At 46.7% G+C, this 15817-nt stretch overlaps 1 protein-coding gene across 1 annotated transcript in view; it reads right to left on the reverse strand.

Moving 5' to 3' along the window:
* Positions 1 to 8505: 8505 nt before the first annotated feature.
* The window catches only part of LOC135527164 (CDAN1-interacting nuclease 1-like), a 71141-nt gene continuing 63829 nt past the window's right edge, over positions 8506 to 15817 (reverse strand). Inside the window, exon 6 of the mRNA XM_064955801.1 lies at positions 8506 to 8650. Coding sequence (XP_064811873.1) covers positions 8506 to 8650 — 145 coding nt within the window. The remainder of the gene's footprint in view (positions 8651 to 15817) is intronic.

Consider the following 15817-nt stretch of genomic DNA (forward strand, 5'->3'; position numbering starts at 1 on the left):
CAGCACTTATTAAAGACAGGCTTCTATTTGAGCCAGGCGTCTATTTCCTTAGTGCGTTCAGCTTTTGCTCAATACAATTTTGAAAAGACTACCACACGTTTATTGTGACCAGTATGACCAGTATTAACATTCTAATAACAAATCCATTGCCGATCAGACTTGCAAAGACGAGGCTGCCAATCACACACCCCAATTTCATGCTTCAGCACTATTCTCTCACTCTTTGGCCTTTGTATCCTCCTTAATTGCATGGATCACACCAGATAGACTTCAGTATTCCATGTTTGTCCAGTTCCCCAAGACATCGGGAGATGCCTTCAATACCGTCCACTAGTCAAGTTTACTTATGCTTAACCGTCTAGTTTTTTCTGCTTTAACAATCTTAACCCTTACCTACTTTCCTTCACCCACAAATGTTTGTTCCCCCCTGGACAAACGTAGAATATTTACCTACTTTCACTTCACCCCTAGATGTAATTGCCCCCCTGGACAAACGTTGAATACTGAAGTGAGACCACGAGATCTTGTTGCGTGAGATCCATGCTGTTTCATCCATGGCAATGATGTTGCCCTCCTTTTGTTATTTTACGCAATCTTTATGTTACTCACTGAAGTTCACACATAAACTATTCATTTAGACCTGGCGTTTATTTGAAACAGCCGTTTATTATCTGAATTGTGTGCCGATGCCTGGCTATTAAAAGGGACAGGTGGCTATTTGAGACTGCGATTAATTGAAGTTTTACGGTACATCATGTCATCATCCGTCCATTGTTTACATGATCTAATATGTGTACAAACCAATATGTAGACATTATTAAGAGTGATTCGTTTCATCTCAGCAGCATGTCTTTTTAGGCCCGTAACCGTCCAACACAATCTGACATCATTGCATCTCTAAAAATGAACGCCATCATCCATGCCTCTGCAGAGTGACCTCCCATCAACTATAGTGGATAGAGGATGTGTTGGCGTGGAGGTATATATTTACTTACCTGTCACATGGAACACAAGTACATGGCAGCCGGGTTGAATCTAGCGGTGTTGGAAGGTTCTGGGTGAAAAAGAATTGTAAAAGTGACAAACTGCCCCCATTTCTCAGACGGGGAGCACAGGAGCCAACACGACGCTCACAGCAGAGTTAATTGCTCTCCAGAGTTAATTGCTCGCCACGACCAGTCCCAACAAAATGCTCATAAAACATCACAAAAAAGACAAGTCCAACCCCTCATCCCTCCATTTCTCCACTCATCCGGTTAGCATCCTGCTTAGCTCCAACGTTCCTCCATCCCTCCCCTTCCACAATTTTCCAGGACAAAAATATTATGTTGCCCATGGCAACAATTTATCAAAATAACCAATCACATCTGCCTTTTCAAATAGGTCCAAAAGAAGCAGGGGCAGTAGATAATGGCGGGTCGTCTCATCTCAGTGTTGTTAGGATCTCAGGCCATGATTTATTACACACTGATAAATTATCATTTGGCTTGTTTTGACAAAAGCCGGGCTATGTATTTACGAATGAACTTGAGTGTGGTGCAGTATGCAGCATGAACAGAGAACCAGGCCCATTGCTGTCAGCAGCATTAGTGGGTTCCGATTGGGCTCCATCTCGGGTCTGAGGCTATGCTCTGCGCTCTCATCACTAATCACAGCCTGTGGTTGAGACAGCCCATAATATTAGCACCCCCTCCCCTGTCTCCATGGCCACCATCAGTATTAGCATCACTCCACCACCCCTCCCCTTCGCCAGCTCCTAAGTACATTTATTTCATAATAACAAGCCAGTGACAGCTCTCATCAGGTCGGTGGCGCTCATAATCGGAGGGCTAGTGGGAGGGTGCACCAGCATTTGTTTTTCCTGTATCAGATTCCACGCCCCCCAAACCCTTCTCCCTCCACCTCCAATAATCACATTTTTCCTGTATCAGATTCCACGGCCACCCAAACCCCTCTCCCTCCACCTCCAATAATCACATTTTCCTACCTCTTTTAGAATGTCACACAGACCTATACCCCACACACCCTACTTCCCCTCCCCTCCCCATCACACCTGCTGTACCCCTGTTAGTGTTACACCCCCTTTCAGTGCATTGGCGTGGACCAGTGGATGTCACCGAGCCTGGGCTGGACCCACGCTGGGAAGGGGAAATAACACAGTATCTGGGTCACCTCTGTCAGAGTCCAAATGCCACTCAATCGGTCTGACCTTTGAGGTGGCAATGCTGCAGCCTCCATGCATTCTGTCTCTCTACCTCCCCTAACCCCTTCATCTCCACCACCACCGCAAACAAACCCTCACTCCTTCCTCCACCCCACTCACACCAACCCTCACTCCTTCCTCCACCCCACTCACACCAACCCTCACTCCTTCCTCCACTCCACTTAAACCAACCCTCACCTGAGTGGGTTGAGTCACTGATGTGTGGTGATCATCCTGTCTGGGTTGGAGCCCCCCCCCCCCCCACGGTTGTGCTGTGGCGGAGATCTTTGTGGGCTATACTCAGCCTTGTCTCAGGATGGTAAGTTGATGGTTGAAGATATCCCTCTAGTGGTGTGGGGGCTGTGCTTTGGCAAAGTGGGTGGGGTTATATCCTTCCTGTGTGGGCCTGTCCGGGGGTGTCCTCGAATGGGGCCACAGTGTCTCCTGACCCCTCCTGTCTCAGCCTCCAGTATTTATGCTGCAGTGGTTTATGTGTCGGGGGGCTAGGGTCAGTATGCTATATCTGGAGTACTTCTCCTGTCCTATTCGGTGTCCTGTGTGAATTGAAGTGTGCTCTCTCTAATTCTCTCTTTCTCTTTCTTTCTCTCTCTCGGAGGACCTGAGCCGTAGGACCATGCCTCAGGACTACCTGACATGATGACTCCTTGCTGTCCCCAGTCCACGTGGCCGTGCTGCTGCTCCAGTTTCAACTGTTCTGCCTTATTATTATTCGACCATGCTGGTCATTTATAAACATTTGTGACATCTTGGCCATGTTCTGTTATAATCTCCACCCGGCACAGCCAGAAGAGGACTGGCCACCCCACATAGCCTGGTTCCTCTCTAGGTTTCTTCCTAGGTTTTGGCCTTTCTCGGGAGTTTTTCCTAGCCACCGTGCTGCTATACCTGCATTGCTTGCTGTTTGGGGTTTTAGGCTGGGTTTCTGTACAGCACTTTGAGATATCAGCTGATGTACAAAGGGCTATATAAATAAATTTGATTTGATGATTTGATTTGATTTCCTCCACTCCACTCAAACCAACCCTCACTCACTCCATCCTCCACTCCACTTAAACCAACCCTCACTCCTTCCTCCACTCCACTCAAACCAACCCTCACTCCTTCCTCCACTCCACTCAAACCAACCCTCACTCCTTCCTCCACTCCACTCAAACCAACCCTCACTCCTTCCTCCACTCCACTCAAACCAACCCTCACTCCTTCCTCCACTCCACTCAAGCCAACCCTCACTCCTTCCTCCACTCCACTCAAACCAACCCTCACTCCTTCCTCCACTCCACTTAAACCAACCCTCACTCCTTCCTCCACTCCACTCAAACCAACCCTCACTCCTTCCTCCACTCCACTCAAACCAACCCTCACTCCTTCCTCCACTCCACTCAAACCAACCCTCACTCCTTCCTCCACTCCACTCAAAGACTGCTTTCTTTCTCTCCTCTTCTACTTCTTTCATCAACGTCAATACAATATACAGCAAAGTGAACAAATCAAAGATGACACGCAAATATATAGCCACTGTAGATATGGCTCATGTATAGTCTATCAGCTTCACCCTGAAGAACTTCACGGTCCTAAACGATGCCTACAGACACACAGCGTATCACGTCGCACACGGAGGAACCCCAAATATGTGCTTAGGATTTATTTGAAGCCATGGCTACACCTCAAGCACACTGTTTTTACAAATGGGCACATGAGTTAAAATGCAATACCTCACTTAGTAAGAATCCTCAGTCAACACCTTCCAACGTTCCAACATAGTATCCCCATCCCAGATATTTGGGTTTCCACCAACTGGCAGAGTCACTTTTAACGGGAAGTGACTTGTGTTACCAGAAGGGCTTAAACCGATACTCCATGCTGCTCATTTAAGGCCGTCACAGAATTTGGGATATTTGAGTGGCTTGCAGAGCGTTGGTAAGCCTAACGTTGAGGCACATGCGATCTCCGGTCACGTCAGGAATAATTTTTGGAGGGCGACCAGCGTCCCTCTGAAGTTCTCTCTCTCCCAAAGTTAAGGACTGCCTCTGCTTGTCCCACACTGCCAGTGAGTCATTCTACCCCCCTTTCAGTTTCAACCACTAGGCCTGGATGTGCTTGTTGTCTAGATTCCCTTCGAACACACACTGAAGCCCTTATCCTGTCAGTCAGAATTCCACCACACTGCCAATAAAAAATCTTGCTTTTCCCATGATTCATTTTTGTTCTTTGAATCATAAACTTTGATTACTGTTACCGAACAAAAAATATGAAAAAAATGTGCTTAACATATCAGTTTCTACTTGAGGCCTGCGCAGAGTGTACCGATTCCCCTTGATGTTACTCGACCCATCTCCAAAACATGCGTTTAATCTGGGCCTGGCCAGTCTGAACTTTTATATATTTCCACCCGTTGGTGAATGTCTTCGTGGTGGGGAGAGGCTGAGCAGGCAGGGAGACTCCCATGGAAGAGAAGGATGATGCCTGGGACAGATACAGGCCAGGGCTCCCGCACCATAAATAACCAAGACCACTGAGAAAGTTGGTTTGGTGGTCTGAACGTCTGCTCTACTGGAAGGATCGAACTTATACCTCTGGCATTTTCATTTCATAAAAAGTGTAAACATTTCAATATATAATACACAGCTAATGCAGAGGTGTTTACAGACAACTTTTACGAAAAAGTCCCTGAACCTCCACTCTATAGTTTAAAAACCACCAATGTCAATGGATTGTATTTAAAAACTGGATTGTATTGATATAGAGGCTTGTAATTGCTCCACTCCAGACCATCCTTATTTGGAGAGCAGTTTCACTGCCCCATTGTTGTGACAAGTACAATGACTCTAGAAAGAGACAGCAGACAAGAGGAGGGAAAGGAAAACAAAATAAAGACGTCAACTTCCACAAAATCATCCGATGGAACCTTTTTCTACATTTGCTCTCACTTCATGGACATCTCTCCAGCTGACTCATGGGTTGACGCAGAACCTTTGAAGTGGGTTGAAAAAAAATCCCTATTTGGTTTAGCATTGTGTGCAGAAAATAATTTATAAGGGTTGACCCCGGCTCCTCTATGTAAGACAGCCATCTTAGAAAACAATGGCAGGAAGGCTTGAAACCTGAGAGGAACTGAATCTGCTGTTGACACATTTTGTCTTTCTTTATTCTCCACTCACTGAAATGTTCCCCCCTCTGTTCAGAAAAAGATTGTATTTGTCTCTGAGAGGAGCCGTAAAGTGATGTCTAAGCATTCCACAGCCCCAGCCATAAGGCTGTGTTTAACAGGACATTGGGGACAGTTGTTTTGTACCGGGGCTTGAGGTTGGAGCAGAGGGCTTGGTGCAGAGGGCCTGACTGACCCAGCCACGATCCCCCGGTCTCCTCATGGTGGGACCCAGGCCTACAGTGCCTTGCGAAAGTATTCGGCCCCCTTGAACTTTGCAATCTTTTGCCACATTTCAGGCTTCAAACATAAAGATATAAAACTGTATTTTTTTGTGAAGAATCAACAACAAGTGGGACACAATTATGAAGTGGAATGACATTTATTGGATATTTTAAACTTTTTTAACAAATCAAAAACTGAAAAATTGGGCGTGCAAAATTATTCAGCCCCCTTAAGTTAATACTTTGTAGCGCCACCTTTTGCTGCGATTACAGCTGTAAGTCGCTTGGGGTATGTCTCTATCAGTTTTGCACATCGAGAGACTGAATTTTTCCCATTCCTCCTTGCAAAAGAGCTCGAGCTCAGTGAGGTTGGATGGAGAGCATTTGTGAACAGCAGTTTTCAGTTCTTTCCACAGATTCTCGATTGGATTCAGGTCTGGACTTTGACTTGGCCATTCTAACACCTGGATATGTTTATTTTTGAACCATTCCATTGTAGATTTTGCTTTATGTTTTGGATCATTGTCTTGTTGGAAGACAAATCCCTGTCCCAGTCTCAGGTCTTTTGCAGACTCCATCAGGTTTTCTTCCAGAATGGTCCTGTATTTGGCTCCATCCATCTTCCCATCAATTTTAACCATCGTCCCTGTCCCTGCTGAAGAAAAGCAGGCCCAAACCATGATGCTGCCACCACCATGTTTGACAGTGGGTATGGTGTGGTCAGGGTGATGAGCTGTGTTGCTTTTACGCCAAACATAACGTTTTGCATTGTTGCCAAAAAGTTCAATTTTGGTTTCACCTGACCAGAGCACCTTCTTCCACATGTTTGGTGTGTCTCCCAGGTGGCTTGTGGCAAACTTTAAACGACACTTTTTTATGGATATCTTTAAGAAATGTCTTTCTTCTTGCCACTCTTCCATAATAGCCAGATTTGTGCAATATACGACTGATTGTTGTCCTATGGACAGAGTGTCCCACCTCAGCTGTAGATCTCTGCAGTTCATCCAGAGTGATCATGGGCCTCTTGGCTACATCTCTGATCAGTCTTCTCATTGTATGAGCTGAAAGTTTAGAGGGACGGCCAGGTCTTGGTAGATTTGCAGTGGTCTGATACTCCTTCCATTTCAATATTATCGCTTGCACAGTGCTCCTTGGGATGTTTAAAGCTTGGGAAATCTTTTTGTATCCAAATCCGGCTTTAAACTTCTTCACAACAGTATCTTGGACCTGCCTGGTGTGTTCCTTGTTCTTCATGATGCTCTCTGCGCTTTTAACGGACCTCTGATACTATCACAGTGCAGGTGCATTTATACGGAGACTTGATTACACACAGGGGGATTGTATTTATCATCATTAGTCATTTAGGTCAACATTGGATCATTCAGAGATCCTCACTGAACTTCTGGAGAGAGTTTGCTGCACTGAAAGTAAAGGGGCTGAATAATTTTGCACGCCCAATTTTTCAGTTTTTGATTTGTTAAAAAAGTTTAAAATATCCAATAAATGTCGTTCCACTTCATGATTGTGTCCCACTTGTTGTTGATTCTTCACAAAAAAATACAGTTTTATATCTTTATGTTTGAAGCCTGAAATGTGGCAAAAGGTCACAAAGTTCAAGGGGGCCAAATACTTTCGCAAGGCACTGTAAATGGGAGCCGGCTAAAGGTTTAAGCGTAACACATGATGCAACACTTTCCTGTTATATTTTAATGGGGAAATACTATGGTAAATTAAATAAAGAATACATTTAAAGGTTGTTTTATGAATGTATTTTGGGTTCAAGACTTCAAAAATAACTTTTACTCCAAGATGCCTCACGCACTGTACTGTATGCATTACTATTTTGGGCAAATGCACCCACACTTGCCACCCCCTTTTCTGTCTTCATACTCTTTATCAGAGATGAGAAGGACCCCTTATTGGCAGTGAATATATGCCTCTAAAAACAGAATTCAACTTTACACTGCTATCTCCACTGCTCCTGGCTCAGCTGTGTTTCTTCCATTAGGAGCTGTAAATAAAAGGATCTCTCTCAGGCTGGAAAGATGAGCAAAAGCCAACGACACCTGGAGAGACTCAGCCACTCCATGGACATCAGGTGTCTGCATGTACCTAGATGTCTACACGGATTGGTGCTGTGGCTCCAAGACCATTCTATCCCCTACAGGACATACTGCACATGGAAGTGTGCTTTGTGTGAGTGCCTGTTCTTAAACTTGGAAAAATATTTCATAATTCAAAAAGTTTACAATCAGTGCATTCCATATGTTTTAGAATGACAAACAACAGGACTGAACATAAGACATTCAAATACACATGTTCACATTTATAAACCTGTTTGAGCAGGACAACATTCCTTCTATCAATGTGACATATTATAACATAAAGACAACATTTTCAAAACCAGAGGGCAAGAGGTCAGAGAAAAGTCCCAAGCCAATCAGAAGTGATCTGTTTGCCTCCTGCAGAGTGACTGTTTGCCCCCATTTCCCCCAAAACCCACCTCCCTTATCTGCCTATGGAGAGCAAAGGAGCGAGTGACAAGGGCCAGGGATCACTGTTTGGTAAGGGCATGTCCTGCCCTGGCCTAACTCTGTTCCTGTCCTCTTCCAGGGGCCTCCGGGGCCACAGGCTGACCAGCACTAGGACAGACCTCCCAGCCTTGTTTTCGCACCGAGGTATGAGCCTGACTCTGGGCTGGCTGACGGAGAGAGAGAAAGGGGGAGGGGATGAGGGAGGTTCATCTGGAGTTCAGGGCAGATGTTTGCCAGTAGTCTCGCGCCACAGGAAAGCTAAATTGCTTCCGGATCCACGTATTCACTTCTGCACTGCTCTGGGATACCCTTCCTTACCCCCACCTCTCTCCCTGCCCTCTCCCCTCCCCCTTGCTCAGGTCAGTGTCAGCCGGTCAGTCAGTCAGTTGTGACTGGGCTGTTCCCGTGGTAGACGGTCACGATATCAGAGGGTAAGCAGTCTTTGAGCAGAATGCCTCTGTCTCTCTGGCTGTCCAGCTCTTCAATGAAACCATGCCTGTGGATGACCAGTCCTGGACCAAACCTATGGAGGGGCAGAAGACAGAAACACATTAAGGTTCATGTTATCAAAGCAAGGCATTCATCAACAGAACAGTGACATCATGGTGAGATACTAAAGTAGCTTTCAGATAGTTTTCCATCCAAATCCCATATGCTTATGGCTGTTTACTTTGGATTTGGGGAGCATGACATTTGCAGCAGAGACAGTGAATTAGAGAGTGAGAGATATAAAAAAGGAGATAAGCTCTCTGAGATGTACTCCTTTGATCCCTGTCCAGGAAACTTGTGCTGAATCAAACAAAAAACTGCCGGTGCGATAAGATCCCACTGACACAGTGATATACACACCGGATCACCTTACAATGGCACTGAAATAACAATAATCATAGTAGGAACAAAGCCCCAGGCAGCCCCAGAAACCTATCTGTCATGGGAAGGGTCCTGTACAGTGCACAGTGCCCAGCGAGAGTTCACAGGCGGCAGGTAGCCTAGCAGTTAGAGTGATGGGCCAGTAACCGAAAGGTCGCTAGTTTGAATCCTTGATCCAACAAGGAGAGAAATTTGTCGACGTTCTCCAGGGTTCCTCAGCGAGAGTGGGATATGCAGAAATGACATTTCCAATTCACACCTGCATGTTAAAACACACTTTTACATGTGTGAAATAGGACAAATATAAGAACACACAAAATTATTATTATTAACTAAACTGCCCCACTAAAGCTAGCTAGGCTAGACCAGCTGTTTCATTTCCATGCTTAACTCCCCAGGTCCCGACAGAAAGACAGACATTTTGCGTTGGCTCACAGTGCTTCACTCCCCAGGCCCCGACAGACAGACAGACAGACAGACAGACACTTTGCCTTGGCTCACAGTGCTTCACTTCCGACAGACAGATAGACAGACAGACACTTTGCCTTGGCTCACAGTGCTTCACTCCCCACATCCCGACAGACAGACAGACAGACACATTGCCTTGGTTCACAGAGCATCACTCGCCAGGTCCCGAGAGACTGACACTTTGCCTGGGCACACAGGGCTTCAATCCTCAGGTCCAGACAGATAGACAGACAGCCACTTTGCCTTGGCTCACTGTGCTTCATTCCCCACATCCCGACAGAGAGACAGACAGACAGCCAGCCACTTTGCCTTGGCTCACAGTGCTTCACTCCCCAGGTCCCGAAAAACAGACAGACAGACACTTTGCCTTGGCTCACAGTGTTGTTCTAAAGCAATATGAATAATAACGACTCGCCAAGCTGCCGAAGAAAAGTCAAGTTCAGACAACATTCAAATGTAAGGTGTTTCTCTCTCTCTCTCTCTCTCTCTCTCTCTCTCTCTCTCTCTCATCATATATTCTGAGCCCCATTGAAAAGGCTCAGAAGCAATTAAAATGGCAGTTTTGCTGGAGAAGCACAGCGTTATTTCACTGCTTCTCCCTGACATGTGATAAATCATCTTTCAAGCTATTTATTACACCCCAAAGATCAGCCAGTAGCCCCCTCTGTGTAGCGCAGATCATACCTATTCTTTGAACTCTAGCTGCCGTGCATAAAGTCATGTCACAGTTGAATTTTTGGGCTCGGGAGAGGAGCCCCCTTCGTGCACAAAAACAGATTGGGAGAGAACAGTGAAGTAAGGCTGTTTGGTTCCCGACACTCTATCCTCAGACAGTAAAGGGTGTTTTGGGGTCTCTGAAGACATCTCTGAAAAGCCAGACAGGAAGTTGCACACAGGGGCTGCAGAGCGAGAACCAGGAAGTTCATAAAACCTTGAAAACCTTGATAATCTTGGAAGATTCCACCATCAATCACCAATCACAGCCTACTAGAAGTAACGACCACAACCAATTACATTAGAAGGATAGGAACATTCATGCTAAGTATAGTAGAGACTATAAGTTATGTCTGTGGTGATACTGTATGGGTTTGATCATGGGGTTCTCTGGAGTGTTTGTGTGTGTTTTACATGTTATGTGCGTGGTGATCAGAGTTGGGATTAGTTACTTGGAAAAGTAATAATCCTTTTTACATCTAACAAAAGTACAGTGCCTTGCGAAAGTATTCGGCCCCCTTGAACTTTGCGACCTTTTGCCACATTTCAGGCTTCAAACATAAAGATATAAAACTGTATTTTTTTGTGAAGAATCAACAGCAAGTAGGACACAATCATGAAATGGAATGACATTTATTGGATATTTCAAACTTTAAAAAAAAATCAAAAACTGAATAATTGGGTGTGCAAAATTATTCAGCCCCCTTAAGTTAATACTTTGTAGCGCCACCTTTTGCTGCGATTATAGCTGTAAGTCGCTTGGGGTATGTCTCTATCAGTTTTGCACATCGAGAGACTGACATTTTTTCCCATTCCTCAGCTCGAGCTCAGTGAGGTTGGATGGAGAGCATTTGTGAACAGCAGTTTTCAGTTCTTTCCACAGATTCTCGATTGGATTCAGGTCTGGACTTTGACTTGGCCATTCTAACACCTGGATATGTTTATTTTTGAACCATTCCATTGTAGATTTTGCTTTATGTTTTGGATCATTGTCTTGTTGGAAGACAAATCTCCGTCCCAGTCTCAGGTCTTTTGCAGACTCCATCAGGTTTTCTTCCAGAATGGTCCTGTATTTGGCTCCATCCATCTTCCCATCAATTTTAACCATCTTCCCTGTCCCTGCTGAAGAAAAGCAGGCCCAAACCATGATGCTGCCACCACCATGTTTGACAGTGGGGATGGTGTGTTGTGGTTGATGAGCTGTGTTGCTTTTACGCCAAACATAACGTTTTGCATTGTTGCCAAAAAGTTCACTTTTAGTTTCATCTGACCAGAGCACCTTCTTCCACATGTTTGGTGTGTCTCCCAGGTGGCTTGTGGCAAACTTTAAACGACACTTTGTATGGATATCTTTAAGAAATGGCTTTCTTCTTGCCACTCTTCCATAAAGGCCATATTTGTGCAATATACGACTGATTGTTGTCCTATGGACAGAGTCTCCCACCTCAGCTGTAGATCTCTGCAGTTCATCCAGAGTGATCATGGGCCTCTTGGCTGCATCTCTGATCAGTCTTCTCCTTGTATGAGCTGAAAGTTTAGAGGGACGGCCAGGTCTTGGTAGATTTGCAGTGGTCTGATACTCCTTCCATTTCAATATTATCGCTTGCACAGTGCTCCTTGGGATGTTTAAAGCTTGGGAAATCTTTTTGTATCTAAATCTGGCTTTAAACATCTTCACAACAGTATCTCGGACCTGCCTGGTGTGTTCCTTGTTTTTCATGATGCTCTCTGCGCTTTTAACGGACCTCTGAGACTATCACAGTGCAGGTGCATTTATACGGAGACTTGATTACACACAGGTGGATTGTATTTATCATCATTAGTTATTTAGGTCAACATTGGATCATTCAGAGATCCTCACTGAACTTCTGGAGAGAGTTTGCTGCACTGAAAGTAAAGGGGCTGAATAATTTTGCACGCCCAATTTTTCAGTTTTTGATTTGTTAAAAAAGTTTGAAATATCCAATAAATGTCGTTCCACTTCATGATTGTGTCCCACTTGTTGTTGATTCTTCACAAAAAAATACAGTTTTATATCTTTATGTTTGAAGCCTGAAATGTGGCAAAAGGTCACAAAGTTCAAGGGGGCCGAATTCTTTCGCAAGGCACTGTAACATGTTAATTTACAATACTACTTTGTGTGGAAAGTAACGCTGTCACGCCTTGGTCTTAGTATTTTGTGTTTTAGATAATTAGGTGGTCAGGCCAGGGTGTGACATGGGTTTATGTTATTGTGTTGTTGTATTGGGTTTTTTGTAGGCATTGGGATTGTGGTTGATTAGGGGTGTGTTTATTATAGGTTTGGCTGCCTGAGGCGGTTCTCAATCAGAGTCAGGTGATTCTCGTTGTCTCTGATTGGGAACCGTATTTAGGTAGCCTGGGTTTCACTTTGTATTTCGTGGGTGATTGTTCCTGTCTCTGTGTAGTTTCACCAGATAGGCTGTAATTAGATTTCACGTTCCGTTTGTTGTTTTGTATTTTGTAATAGTTATTTTATGTATCGCGATCCTTCATTAAAGATCATGAGTAACCACCACGCCGCATTTCAGTCCGACTTTCTTGCGACAAACGAAGAACGTCGTTACAGAATCACCCACCACACACGGACCGAGCAGCGTGTTAACAGGCAGCTGGAGCAGCGAAGGGAGGACGTTATGGACAGCAGAGGCTTGGAGTATACGACGTGGGAAGAAATAGACAGGTGGGCGGCCGACCCAGAGAGAGTGCCGGAGTCCGCCTGGGATTCGCTGGAGCAGTGCGAAGAGGGCTATAGGAGAATGGAGTCGAAAAGAAAGACACGGCGGCGCAGAGCTAAACCCGAAAATCAGCCCCAAAAATTTCTTGGGGGGGGGGGCTCAGAGGGAGAGTGGCTGAGTCAGGAGACAGACTTGAGCCAACTCTCCCTGTTTATCGTGAGGAGCCAAGGAGGAGACCAGAACCGGTGTTGGAGGTGAGCGAAACAGAGACTGTGAAGGAGTTAATGGGGAAATTGGAGGAGAGAGTAATGAGGGAGTTGCTAGTTTGGTGCTTTAGGTACAAGATTCGTCCGACGGAGCGTGTCGGGGATTTAATGGCACCTGGGTCAGCGCTCCATACTAGTCCTGAGGTGCGTGTTAGTCGGCTGGTGAAAAATGTGCCAGCCTCACGCACTAGGCCTCCTGTGTACCTACCTAGCCTTGCACGTCCTGTGCCAGTCCTGCTCTCAGGCTCTCCAGTACACCTTCACGGTCCAGTCCATCCTGTGCCACCTTCACACACCAGTCCTCCGATGGCAGCTCCCGCACCAGGCTTCCTGTGCGTGTCCTCGATCCAGTACCACCAGTTCCAGTACCACGCACCAGTCCTTCAGTGCGCCTCGCCTGTTCAGCACAGCCAGCGCTTTCTCCCTCTCCTGCGCTGTCGGAGTCTCCCGCCTGTTCAGCGTTTCTAGAGCCTTCCTCCTCTACAGCGCTGCCGGAGCCTCCTGCCTGTTCGGAGCAGCCTGAGCTGCCAGTCTGCATGGAGCAGCTAGAGCTGCCAGTCTGCATGGAGCAGCCAGAGCTGCCAGTCTGCATGGAGCAGCCAGAGCTGCCAGTCTGCATGGAGCAGCTAGAGCTGCCAGTCTGCATGGAGCAGCCAGAGCTGCCAGTCTGCATGGAGCAGCTAGTCTGCATGGAGCAGCTAGAGCTGCCAGTCTGTAAGGAGCTGCCAGTCTGCAAGGAGCTGCCAGTCTGCATGGAGCAGCCAGAGCTGCCAGTCTGCATGGAGCAGCTAGAGCTGCCAGTCTGCATGGAGCAGCCAGAGCTGCCAGTCTGCTTGGAGCAGCCAGAGTTGCCAGTCTGCATGGAGTTGCCAGTCTGCATGGAGTTGCCAGTCTGCAAGGAGCTGCCAGTCTGCAAGGAGCTGCCAGTCTGCAAGGAGCTGCTAGTCTGCAAGGAGCTGCCTGTCTGCAAGGAGCTGCCAGTCGGCAAGGAGCTGCCAAAGCTGTTAGTCTGCATGGAACAGTCAGAGCTGTCAGTCTGCAAGAAGCCGCCAGAGCTGTCAATCTGCATGGAGCAGCCAGAGCCGCCAGTCAGCATGGAGCAGCCAGAGCCATCAGTCAGCATGAAGCAGCCAGAGCCGTCAGTCTGCCAGACTCTTCCAGATCTGCCAGTCAGCCAGACCCTTCCAGATCTGCCAGTCAGCCAGACTCTTCCAGATCTGCCAGTCAGCCAGACTCTTCCAGATCCGCCAGTCAGCCAGGATCTGCCGGATTCAACTGCCTGGCTGGGCTTCATCTCAGTACTGGGCTTCCTCTCAGTACTGGGCTTCCTCTCAGTGCTGGGCTTTCTCTCAGTCCCGAGCTGCCCCTCAGTCCCGAGCTGCCCCTCAGTCCTGAGCTGCCCCTCAGTCCCGAGCTGCCCCTCAGTCCCGAGCTGCCCCTCAATCCCGAGCTGCCTCAGTCCCGAGCTGCCCCTCAGTCACGAGCTGCTCCTCAGTTCAGTGGGGTTCTGGGTGAGGACTATTAGGCCATGGTCGGCGGCGAGGGTGGATCATCCCAGGACGCGAAGGGGAGGAACTATGACATTTATGGTGTGGGGTCCACGTCCCGAGCCGGAAACGCCACCATGGACAGACGCCCACCCGGACCCTCCCTATGGTTTTGAGGTGCGTCCGGGAGTCCGCACCTTAGGGGGGGGGGATTCTGTCACGCCTTGGTCTTAGTATTTTGTGTTTTAGATAATTAGTTGGTCAGGCCAGGGTGTGACATGGGTTTATGTTATTGTGTTGTTGTATTGGGGTTTTTGTAGGCATTGGGATTGTGGTTGATTAGGGGTGTGTTTAGTATAGGTTTGACTGCCTGAGGCGGTTCTCAATCAGAGTCAGGTGATTCTCGTTGTCTCTGATTGGGAACCGTATTTAGGTAGCCTGGGTTTCACTTTGTATTTCGTGGGTGATTGTTCCTGTCTCTGTGTAGTTTCACCAGATAGGCTGTAATTAGATTTCACGTTCCGTTTGTTGTTTTGTATTTTGTAATAGTTATTTTATGTATCGCGATCCTTCATTAAAGATCATGAGTAACCACCACGCTGCATTTTGGTCCGACTTTCTTGCGACAAACGAAGAACGTCGTTACAAATGCGTTATATTTAAGCAATAAAGCCAGAGGAAGTGTGGTATACGGCCAATATACTACGGCTAAGTTCTTAGGATACGGCCCTTAGCCGTGGTATATTGGCCATATACCACAAACCCCTGAGGTGCCTTACTGCTGTTATAAACTGGTTACCAAGATAATTAGAAGAGTAAAAATACCGTTTTTGTCATACCCGTGGTATACGGTGGTATAAATCTCACCATTTGTTTGACTGTTGGAGGGAACAAGGCGAGCCACTCCCGCTCTACCAAAGACAGGCTACTTACTAACTCATATTGGATCACTAGTTCCTCCGTTCATCTGTGGAGCTTCTTTCCTGTGCTCGTCTACAAGTGCTGCACTATATGAGCTGCTTAATTAGCCATATATACTGTAAGCCAGACTTTTCATTCAAACTCTTTCTCTCAAGCTGCAATTTCTGGTTATAGACCGCACGTGCACGGACCCATAAAGATAGATAGAGGGCACACTTGCCACTAGACGGGAAAGCCCTCTATGTGGGCTTTGCTATCTCAGACGCGA

The sequence above is a fragment of the Oncorhynchus masou genome, chromosome 32 (genome assembly GCF_036934945.1).
Source record: "Oncorhynchus masou masou isolate Uvic2021 chromosome 32, UVic_Omas_1.1, whole genome shotgun sequence".
Lineage (NCBI taxonomy): Eukaryota > Metazoa > Chordata > Actinopteri > Salmoniformes > Salmonidae > Oncorhynchus > Oncorhynchus masou.